This window comes from Ranitomeya variabilis, chromosome 4 (genome assembly GCF_051348905.1).
Source record: "Ranitomeya variabilis isolate aRanVar5 chromosome 4, aRanVar5.hap1, whole genome shotgun sequence".
NCBI lineage: Eukaryota > Metazoa > Chordata > Amphibia > Anura > Dendrobatidae > Ranitomeya > Ranitomeya variabilis.
In genome coordinates this window covers 103,823,278-103,834,701 of record NC_135235.1, presented here as the reverse complement: position 1 = coordinate 103,834,701, position 11,424 = coordinate 103,823,278, and the positions used below count along the sequence as shown (strand labels likewise).

The window sequence follows — 11,424 nt, the reverse complement described above, 5'->3', positions numbered from 1 at the left end:
GCTAACTTCTGAACAGGTTACAACAGCCGGCAGATTGTAAGGCCACTATTTGGTCATGAATTGCCAATCGCAAACATCAGGATCACAAAATCATGATCTGAGGGCACCAATTGGGATTTAGAGGAAAACCCCCACACTCCGTTAACCATTTATATTATGTAGTCACTATTGACAGCAGCATCTAAGGGGTTAAACAGATATGGACGATGCCAACACTGATCGTGGCTGATGCAGCAAGTTGTCAGCTATAGTGCACAGTCTACAGCTGCTGGATTGTCACCTGCATGGGGAGGCTATTCTCTTATATCTCAGGTCAGTTAAAAGACGTATTGGCGGTCATTAAGGGGTTAATAATTATACACATGTACAATGAATATACTGCGCTAGTAGGACTAGCAACCTGGAAACGAGTCCTCACCTATAGGTGATAGCTCATTGACTGGCGGGGAGCTGACCGCTCAGACCTGCCAGATAGACTGGAGCGGCGGGGCACATGTCAGACCCACGATCCGATCATTCCCTGGGGGGCTGCTCAGCTTTTTCTGATCGCCCCATAGAGAAGGAATGGCGCACTAGTGGAGTATGTGCCCTGCCCCTCCATGGTACCTGGGCAGGTCTCAGCGGCCGACCCCACCGATCTGCAAGTTATCAGTTATACGGGGTACGTTTCCCTGGACAACCCCTAAAACTTATAATGGAAGCCAGAACTGGTTACTATGGAAACTTCACTAGGGTCATTTTAACACCTTTGAAAAGTGCAGCAAGTTCCACTATTCTGACAGAACCGGGATGGAGAATAACAGGTGTGAACAGTCGAAATATGGCAGATTAGAACACGACACGTGACTGGTTGCTATAGACACCGGCTCCATTTTGTTTTCCGTCCGGTTTTTCACGCTTCATCTATGTCTCCGGCTCTGACCTCACCAGCTGTAATCTATACGCGGCTCCCGGGCCGTCAATGTCATGCAGGCGTTCTCCGAGCCACCTAGATGTTGGGGCCTTCAGCAGACGTCATCATCCCGCAGCGCTCGCTCAAGGTTTCCGTGCTGGGGCTTGTCAGGTGACGTCATCACGCTGCGCCTCGCTGTCATGCCCCTGCTCTACTTGCTGGGTCACTACGTCATTATCCTGCGCCCAGGCAGTCATGCTGCTCACGCCGGCGGCTTGCGGGCAGGAATGGTAGCCTCCATGTAACGCTGTGTACGTGGCCTCCCCGCGATGTACACGAAGAGAGCGTCCTCCTTGGCTCGGTGCTGCCTGCAGCTTTCTATACGGAGCCTGCAGCCGCCCGTTCACCCCGGGAATGTTGTCCCCTGCTCGGTGACCGGATGGTCGAGGACGCGGCCGCTGTACAGGACGTTCTCCAGTGATAACGGCAAGCGGCTGGACACGTCATTATTCATCCCCGTGGAGCTGAAGAACACTGACAGCCCAGAGGGAGATATAGGGGCCGAGCTGACCCAGCCTCTCAATAAGAGTAAGTGTGGGGAGCCCACCGCTGTGCAGCGCAGCCGGACTCCCCAGGGGGCTATGGTGTATGCTGTGTGTTCTCACTACTTCCAACAAAAAAGATGAAAGTGGTGAAAATGTTCCCCATGGATCTGCATCCAGGTGACTATGGCCGCAGCACAGGTCGTGTGGACAGAGGCCGCGACATAATGCAGCTGAATGCGGCCACGTTGTGACTCCTGAGGTACCACGACCGTACAAACCACTCACAAAATCGGAGTCGTCTCAACTTTTTGCGCCCTTCCCACTCACGTGCGCTTTGCTGTGATGGAGCCGAGATCTTTGTCGCTGCCGAAGTCACCGCGTTCCTCCAGCCTAAAATAGGACCATGTTGTCTCTGATACTGCACCTCAGTCCAGATGGGGAAAAGCTGCAGTGTCGGCCTCAGCCTGTAGACCAGACCTTGTATCTCATCCAGTCCTTTAATGGGTTTTACCAGTGTAAGAAGCAAAGGCAGCTTTCACTCTATGTAACTGCAGCTGCTACCCCGTGACAGTGTGTGACATTCACGCTGTCACAATTACCTGTGACTCTCAGTGCGAGTGGACGGTGATGTGATCCAATGTAGACGACGTTTATACAGCTCTGGCAAAAATTAAGAGACCACTGCAGAATGTTCCGTTTGTCTGATTTTTCTCTTTATAGGTATATTTTTGAGTAAAATGTAAATTGTTCTTTTAGTCTATAAACTTCTGACAAGTAAGTCTCTGAAGTTCCAAGCAATACATTTTTTATTTATTTTCTGAAAATGACAAATGGCCAGGGCCATAATTTGGTACAAAGCATAAAAAATAGTCCTTAATCCCAAAGTAAGCCACAGGTTTGCTGCATGTAGCAAAGTCGCCAGAGTCTCTTTTACTTTTTCCCATGCAAAGCATTTTTCTTCCAAGTTATCCCTCTTCTGGATTTGCCTAAAACTTCCAAACGGTTAACCCAGGCTTGGCATCTAAAGATTGCATGCTTTGGCCTATACACAAAAGTCTAAGGACGCCCTATATTGTACATGAAGAGAAGGTCTTAATTTCTTTGCTGTTGCTTCCAGGCACAATCTGCACCAAAACTGTACAATTGGTTGTGGATTTCATTATGAACCCACCCTAATTTCTCATCTAAAATGGGTTACTGAAAAGTTTAATCCAAAGACATTTGTGAGCTATAGCATGCATTATGCCCTCCTACTTACATGCATTGGTGTTTTCCTGGTGTTCTCCAGAATTAGTCCCTGTGCAATGATATTGAGGACTGAGAGTATAGGGGTTGGCTGTGACTGTTTATATAAACACTTATAGATGTGGGATTTGTCTATGAATGTGGGACATCGAATTTTATGTGTCTCTAAGCAATCTTGGGGGGAGGGAATTCTTTATTTTTTTTTCCCAGGTGGGCTACTTTGTACATTTTTTTTTTTTTTCTTTACCTAAGGTTATTGAACTGTTACATATCCTTTATAATCCAATAAATATACTTGTTTTTAGGTGAAGTTTTGAACATTTTAAACAAGTTTTACAGAAGAAAAGAAATACAAAAACTGGCCGCAGAGAATGGTTTGGATGGTAAGAAATTCTATCTGTTGACTGAGGACAAATTATTGAGCAGTAATGTGATTGTGCTATTACTAGACTGGTGAGGACTAACTCCAGCAGCCATGTAGCTAATGCCCTTTGAACTTCTCCTCTGGAACATTAGTTGTTATGTAGTGACGTTTATGGCCATGTGTATTTCCTGGCTACCAGAATTACTAAACAGGCCAGTAAAATACCTAATACCTTCACTGGCTCTTTCAGTCTCTAGTAATTTGTCTCTCTTTGAGATAAGGCAGAACCAATCCCTCAATATTAACTGAGTGTTGCTCCACTATTCAGTCTATGTTTAATGTTGGTCAGTTGTGTTTAGAGAGAATCTGTCACCCCCCAAAAAGCTAATTAACAAAAACAGGTATACATGTGTGTAGGGGACTTCTCCCCTATGAAAATCATAGTTGTAGTGTGGATTTTAACCCCTTCACGCCACGGCCCTTTTTCGTTTTTGCATTTTTATTTTTCGCTCCCCTCCTTCCCAGAGCCATAACTTTTTTATTTTTCTGTCAATATGGCCATGTGAGGGCTTATTTTTTGCGGGACGAGTTGTACTTTTGAATGACACCATTGGTTTTACCATGTCTTGTACTAGAAAACGGGAAAAAAATTCCAAGTGTGGTGAAATTGCAAAAAAGTGCAATCCCACACCTGTTTTATGTTTGGCTTTTTTGCTAGGTTCACTAAATGCTAAAACTGACCTGCCATAATGATTCTCCAGGTCATTACGAGTTCATAGACACCAAACATGTCTAGGTTCTTTTTTATCTAAGTGGTGAAAAAAATGCTAAACTTTGCGGAAAAAAAAAAAAAAAAAGCGCCATTTTCTGATACCCGTAGTGTCTCCATTTTTCGTGATCTGGGGTCAGGTGAGGGCTTATTTTTTGTGTACCGAGCTGGTTTTTTTAATGATACCACTTTTGTGTAGATACTTTCTTCTGATCGCCCGTTATTGCATTTTAATGCAATGTCGCGGCAACTAAAAAACGTAATTCTGGCCTTTCAAATTTTTTTCTCGCTACGCTGTTTAGCGATCAGGTTAATGCTTTTTTTTTTTATTGATCGGGCGATTCTGAACGCGGCGATACCAAATATGTGTAGGTTTGATTTTTTTTATTTTATTTTATTTTGGATGGGGCAAAAGGGGGGTGATTTTAAACTTTTATATATTTTTTTATTTATATTTTTAGAAACATTTTTTTTTAGCTATTGCCACGCTTCAATAGCCTCCATGGGAGGCTAGAAGCTGGCACAACTCGATCAGCTCAGCTACATAGCAGCGATCATCAGATCGCTACTATGTAGCTGAAATGCAGGCTTGCTATGAGTGCCGACCACAGGGTGGCGCTCACAGCAGGCCGGCATCAGTAACCATAGAGGTCTCAAGGACCTCTATGGTTACCATCCTGACGCATTGCCAACCCCTGATCATGTGACTGGGGTCGGCGATGCGCTCATTTCCGGCCACGCGGCCGGAAGCGGTAGTTAAATGCCGCTGTCAGCGTTTGACAGCGGCATTTAACAGGTTAATAGCGGCGGGTGAATCGCGATTTCACCTGCCGCTATTAAGCGCACATGTCAGCTGTACAAAACAGCTGACATGTCGCGACTTTGATGTGGGCTCACCGCCGGAGCCCACATCAAAGGGGGAAACACGACATGCGCAGCACTAGTACGGCGCATGTCGAGAAGGGGATTAATGGTTTTGTTGTAAGAGAAAAAAAATCAAACGTTTTATTTTGATTGCAAATGAGGTGCCTTTGGTGCTCCCTTGGCATGACCAAGTGCTCGATACACTTACTCCCCTCAATTTGCATACTAAGTACTGCGATATCTTGATTGACAGCGATTATGCAAGCACTGCCTGAACTCAATCAGCGGCTCTGCACTTTAGTAGCGCTGATGCTGCAAGAGCCCAGCCATGCCCACATTGTGTCATTGTGAACTCTCATTGCTTGCTCCTCTCTGCAGCCGTTGCTCGGTATTGTATACATTCTGCAGACAGTGACATTGCAGGATCTTATCGCTGGCACCTGTCTGCAGCCGTTGCTTGGTACTGTATACATTCTGCCGACAGTGTTATTGCAGGCTTCCATCGCTGGCTCCTGTCTGCAGCCGTTGCTCGGTACTGTATACATTCTTCAGACAGTGACATTGCTGGCTCCTGTCTGCAGCCATTGCTCGGTACTGTATACATTCTGCAGACAGTGTTATTGCAGGCTCTCATCTCTGGCTCCTGTCTGCAGCCTCTGTGTGGTACTGTATACATTCTGCAGACAGTGACATTGCAGGCTCTCATCACTGGCTCCTGTCTGCAGCGGTTGTGTGATACTGTATACATTCTGCAGACAGTGACATTGCAGGCTCTCATCACTGGCTCCTGTCTGCAGCGGTTGTGTGATACTGTATACATTCTGCAGACAGTGACATTGCAGGCTCTTATCACTGGCTCCTGTCTGCAGCCGTTGCTCGGTACTGTATACATTCTGCAGACCGTGTCATTGCAGGCTCTCATCACTGGCTCCTGTCTGCAGCTGCTGTGTGGTACTGTATACATTCTGCAGACAGTGTTATTGCAGGCTCCCATCGCTGGCTCCTGTCTGCAGCCGTTGCTTGGTACTGTATACATTCTGCAGACAGTGTTATTGCAGGCTCTCATCACTGGCTCCTGTCTGCAGCCGTTGCTCGGTACTGTATACATTCTGCAGACAGTGTCATTGCAGGCTCCCATCGCTGGCTCCTGTCTGCAGCCGTTGCTCGGTACTGTATACATTCTGCAGACAGTGACATTGCAGGCTCTCATCACTGGCTCCTGTCTGCAGCGGTTGTTTGATACTGTATACATTCTGCAGACAGTGTTATTGCAGGCTCTCATCACTGGCTCCTGTCTGCAGCCGTTGCTCGGTACTGTATACATTCTGCAGACAGTGTCATTGCAGGCTCCCATCGCTGGCTCCTGTCTGCAGCCGTTGCTTGGTACTGTATACATTCTGCAGACAGTGTTATTGCAGGCTCTCATCACTGGCTCCTGTCTGCAGCCGTTGCTCGGTACTGTATACATTCTGCAGACAGTGTCATTGCAGGCTCCCATCGCTGGCTCCTGTCTGCAGCCGTTGCTCGGTACTGTATACATTCTGCAGACAGTGACATTGCAGGCTCTCATCACTGGCTCCTGTCTGCAGCGGTTGTTTGATACTGTATACATTCTGCAGACAGTGTTATTGCAGGCTCTCATCACTGGCTCCTGTCTGCAGCCGTTGCTCGGTACTGTATACATTCTGCAGACAGTGTCATTGCAGGCTCCCATCGCTGGCTCCTGTCTGCAGCCGTTGCTCGGTACTGTATACATTCTGCAGACAGTGACATTGCAGGCTCTCATCACTGGCTCCTGTCTGCAGCTGCTGTGTGGTACTGTATACATTCTGCAGACAGTGTTATTGCAGGCTCTCATCACTGGCTCCTGTCTGCAGCCGTTGCTCGGTACTGTATACATTCTGCAGACAGTGACATTGCAGGCTCTCATCACTGGCTCCTGTCTGCAGCGGTTGTTTGATACTGTATACATTCTGCAGACAGTGACATTGCAGGCTCTCATCTCTGGCTCCTGTGTGCAGCCGCTGTGTGGTACTGTATACATTCTACAGACAGTGACATTGCAGGCTCCCATCGCTGGCTCCTGTCTGCAGCCGTTGCTCAGTACTGTATACATTCTGCAGACAGTGTCATTGCAGGCTTCCATCGCTGGCCCCTGTCTGCAGCTGTTGCAGACCAGAAAAATGAAGGAGATTACAGAAATCTCAAGCACAAATACCTTGGTTTTTTCCTGTTTTGTCAGAAGAGCTTGATTTTTGCAAAATGCAGCATATGACTTCTTTCAGTATTTATTCCCATGTTTTTCACTCATTGAAAGCAATTGGTAGTGCAAACGCGAAACTAAAAAAAAAAAACGGGTATCAGGTTTTGCTGCCAAAACCTGATGAAGTTGAAGTAATTTTTTTTTCATGCACTAAACTTTACCAGCATTCACGAGACAAAAAGTGGTATCAACTAAGCAAACCCTGCTTTTTGTAAGTAGCTTAAACTTGGCAACGTGTGAACATAGTTTTAACTTTGTCATTCTTAGATTTTGGCAGCGAAAAAGGGATATTCCAGCTCACCGTTGCTTATTCCTGTGCTGTTTGGTGCTCGGATGATGCTATAGCACGTAGACAAAAAGGAGAGAGAATCCAGTTCTGATCGACAAGCAATCTTCTTTATTCACATAAATGTGACACAGGACATATAGCAGAACTTCATGTTAAGATAGCGCTATCATCGCTTTTCAGGTGTCGCAGCACCCTTCATCATGCTACCTAATTTTAACAGTGCATTTAAGTAATTTTGTATTTCAGTGTAGCCACCCTTGCTTAATTAATTATCATGAATAATTAAACCTTCATTCACAAAGCACGCACTGCTAAGACTTTGTACTAAAAAGTGAATATGTACAAAAAGGGTTTAAAATCTAACATTACTATGGAATATGCCAAATGAAGAAAAGAAATGCGGCACTCACCATTCATCTTCAGCTAAAAAATCCTTTATTTAGCACTTTAAAACTTCCAAAGCATATTGCGGCATCGGCAGCATAATACGAGGGAGCGGGGAGTGAGAAAGGTGGACGACGGCCGTTTCGCGCTTGAGCGCTTCTACAGGTCTACACATGGACCCGTAGAAGCGCTCAAGCACGAAACGGCCATCGTCCACCTTTCTCACTCCCCGCTCCCTCGTATTATGCTGCCGATGCCGCAATATGCTTTGGAAGTTTTAAAGTGCTAAATAAAGGATTTTTTAGCTGAAGATGAATGGTGAGTGCCGCATTTCTTTTCTTCATTTGGCATATTCATGGATTTACACAGACATAATGCTGAGCACCACTGAATCTTGAATGGAGGCAAAGGCGTGTACTCCACATAAGATCACACAGGAGATTGCTTGAACACATTACGTTGTCAGTGCCGGTTACAAATTCTCTTTTTTTGCTTTGGATTACTATGGAATAGTCCATATGATCGGGCTCTAGATAAATGATTTGTTTTTAAGATGTTTATAATAATACTGATAACAGAAGATGATCAGATCATGTCCACAATTGTAGCGCTAAGTCCAACTGGGACTATACCTGGATATTAGGATATTTAGGATTTATCGTACTTTAGTATTATTATACTAAATATATAGAATGAAAGTATACCCATTTATATGGATATTACAGTTTGTGAATTTTTTTTTTGACATTTAATAATTGGATAAGACACTGATCAGATGTATTCTTCTAGAGTGTGAGTGATAATCATGAGACATTATTTCAATTCAGATGGTGTTAAGGCTTTAGTAATATTTAGCCACAATATTGTTGTTGTTATTATTATTCAAATATATTTTTAGATCGTGGTTTAATCAATACATAATATCGTATGGTTCAACATTTGGCTGTAGACATTGTTATTGATCGGTTTCATACTACATACATGTTCAGAGGGAACATTAAGAAACCGGAGAGGACATGGTGAAAACTAATAGTGCAGCACCATGTCCTTCTTTAGATTTAACCCTAGAGGTACTGTGGTATTAAGTCTGAATATCCACCATGCCTCTCTGTTCCCAGTATCCCCTCTGCTTCTCCACCTCTTGCTGGTTTTCTTATCTTTTCAATGCCATACATGTTAATGGTAGATAAATGGCAGTGTTGGTGACTTACAAAATGTCTTGAAGCCTGAGATATATTGTTATTTATTTTTTTGTTATGTCATGTAAACTTCTTCTGGCTGCTTGATGATGTGATCTCACATCTTTTAGTTACCCGTTTTCTTTCCCTTTCTGTAAGGAGCATTTTGCACCTTTATTTCCTAGGACTGACAGATTCCAAGCAGGACACAGAGTTGTGCAGAATGTGAATACAGTGAATACATGTTGTAACTTAAGAGGTGCAAACAGCAGTTCACACAAATTGATTTGAAGTCTTATTTTCTTACAGCTCGTCTTTTTCATCAAGCTTTTATCAGCTTCAGGAGATATGTTATGGAAAGTGACCCTCTGCAGGTGGATCTGCACATTGTCTTGAACGATATTTGCTGTGGAGTTGGTATGTGTACCACAATTCATAAAGAACGGCTCCTTTTCTTATATACACATGTTCAATACTTTATTGCTCCCCATCACATTTGTCATCTGGAGGTCTGTGAACAGAGACCACTGTAATGTAGAGCCATTGAAGAAGTACAGCCTTCTGGCTTTTATCTAGCTGATCTCCAAAGTAAATATTGCTGGACTTTTTAAAGACATACATGGAGTGTTGTAAAAATGTAGTGGTCTGAATCACTAAAGTAAAAATCCATTGGGACCTCTCTGTTCTAATGATTGGTAGAGAATCAAACTCTCTGACCTCCGTAAATGAAGTGTTTCTGAAAAGTTAGAGGTTGTCCTCTACTTTAGCATTGATGACCTATCCTTAGGATGGGTGATCAATGTCTGATGGGTCAGGGTCCGGCACCCCTGCTGATCAGCTGTTATCAGCAGCCTCCAGTTAAAATATTCTCACTTGCGGAATTGGCCATCAACTGACATTGGCCACAGCTGCGTACTACACATCTGCCCTCTGTTCAAATCAATAGGAGGAAGATGTTTAGTACCCCCCCGCAGCCACTGTCCAAACACATTGATGACCTGTTCTAAGAATAGGTCAGTAATGCTAAAGTTTTGGACAACCTCTTTATACTATTTTGGTCGTTGCCCAACATTTGGACAATAAATCAGTGTGCCACTGCTGACTTCTTTGCTAAGTTGCTTGCATTGAAGCTGCCCTTCTTGAAACATGGTGTCCTTCTTTATTTAGGTCACATGGATGATATTTTCCCATTCTTCATGAGGCATGCGAGGCAGGTCTTCCCAATGCTGGATTGTATGGAGGATCTTCGGAAAATAAGCGACTTGAGATTACCTCCTAATTGGTATGTGGGTTTTTTGTTTTTTTTCCCCCATTTGGCTGCCATCGCTCATACACAGCATTTGATGGGGTCAAGAGTGTCAGAAGCATTCTTCTGACACTCTTGACCCCATCATATGCGGTGTATGAATTAGTTTGCTAATGTGCGGTTTTCAGATTTATCAGTGTGACCCATCTTTTTGTGATTTTTGATATAGGTATCCTGAAGCAAGAGCAATTCAGCGCAAGATTATTTTTCACGCTGGACCCACGAACAGTGGCAAAACATATCATGCGATCCAGAGATACATGGGGGCCAAATCTGGGATATATTGTGGCCCATTAAAACTGCTTGCGCATGAGATTTACAAGAAGAGCAATGATGCTGTGAGAATTTTTTTTCCCTTTTTAATATTGTAATTTATCTTTTCTGCTAGAATTGACGTATTGCTTCTAACAGAGCATTCACCTTCCTGTGTTTTCTCAGTCTGAAATGATGAAAACAATTCAATTCATTTAGTGTCTATCCTGTATTTTCTTCTTTCTGCAGGGTGTTCCATGTGATTTAATCACAGGAGAGGAGCTGATCTATGTAGATCCAGAAGGAAAGGCTTCGTCACACGCTGCGTGCACAGTGGAGATGTGCAGCGTGATCACACCTTGTAAGCAACCTCCTGTGCAACTAAAACGCTGCATCCGTATTGCGGTATTATGATACAATGATGTTTCTTTCTTTATATTTGTTTAAGATGAGGTAGCTGTGATAGATGAGATTCAGATGATAAGAGATCCTGGTAGAGGTTGGGCTTGGACAAGAGCACTTCTAGGTATTCTACATTATTATTTCCCCTTTCCTAATCCTCCTTTTGTTCCCTTTTCTCCTCTCTCTGTGCTCCCTTATCCTTTTCTGATCTTTTTCTTCTTTTTTAATTGAAGCTGTTGAATTTTCTGTTTCAGGCATCTGTGCTCAAGAAATCCATGTATGTGGGGAGATGGCCGCTATTAATTTAGTGACCGAGCTGATGTACACAACTGGTGAAGAAGTAGAGGTAACATTACATTACGTTTGGTTTCTTTTCTAGTTGCTCCGTATAGAGATCAGGAGTAAGAATAGCTACAGATATCAGCAGTGTAAAGACTTTAGTTTTTGCTATAGTCCTGCAAAATATATTATACTTGTTAGGTACCTGGTGGATTATTGAAGTTCTCCAGACCTGAGAGCTGCATTAGATACCTTGCCTAGATTTGCCTTTTAAAGGATGGGATGTATTTGTCCCCATAAAAAAAAATAAAATAAATAAATAATAATAATTTAATATAGAAGTTGTGCTGCAAATTCTTTCTAAACGTTAACACATGCAATACATTTTTCTT

At 43.7% G+C, this 11,424-nt stretch overlaps 1 protein-coding gene across 1 annotated transcript in view; it reads left to right on the top strand.

Moving 5' to 3' along the window:
- The first annotated feature begins 715 nt into the window (after window positions 1-715).
- The window catches only part of SUPV3L1 (Suv3 like RNA helicase), a 45,336-nt gene continuing 34,627 nt past the window's right edge, over window positions 716-11,424 (top strand). Inside the window, exons 1-8 of the mRNA XM_077259027.1 lie at window positions 716-1,480; window positions 2,988-3,065; window positions 9,103-9,210; window positions 9,961-10,075; window positions 10,269-10,437; window positions 10,601-10,712; window positions 10,800-10,877; window positions 11,008-11,099. Coding sequence (XP_077115142.1) covers window positions 1,222-1,480; window positions 2,988-3,065; window positions 9,103-9,210; window positions 9,961-10,075; window positions 10,269-10,437; window positions 10,601-10,712; window positions 10,800-10,877; window positions 11,008-11,099 — 1,011 coding nt within the window. The 5' untranslated portion in view covers window positions 716-1,221. The remainder of the gene's footprint in view (window positions 1,481-2,987; window positions 3,066-9,102; window positions 9,211-9,960; window positions 10,076-10,268; window positions 10,438-10,600; window positions 10,713-10,799; window positions 10,878-11,007; window positions 11,100-11,424) is intronic.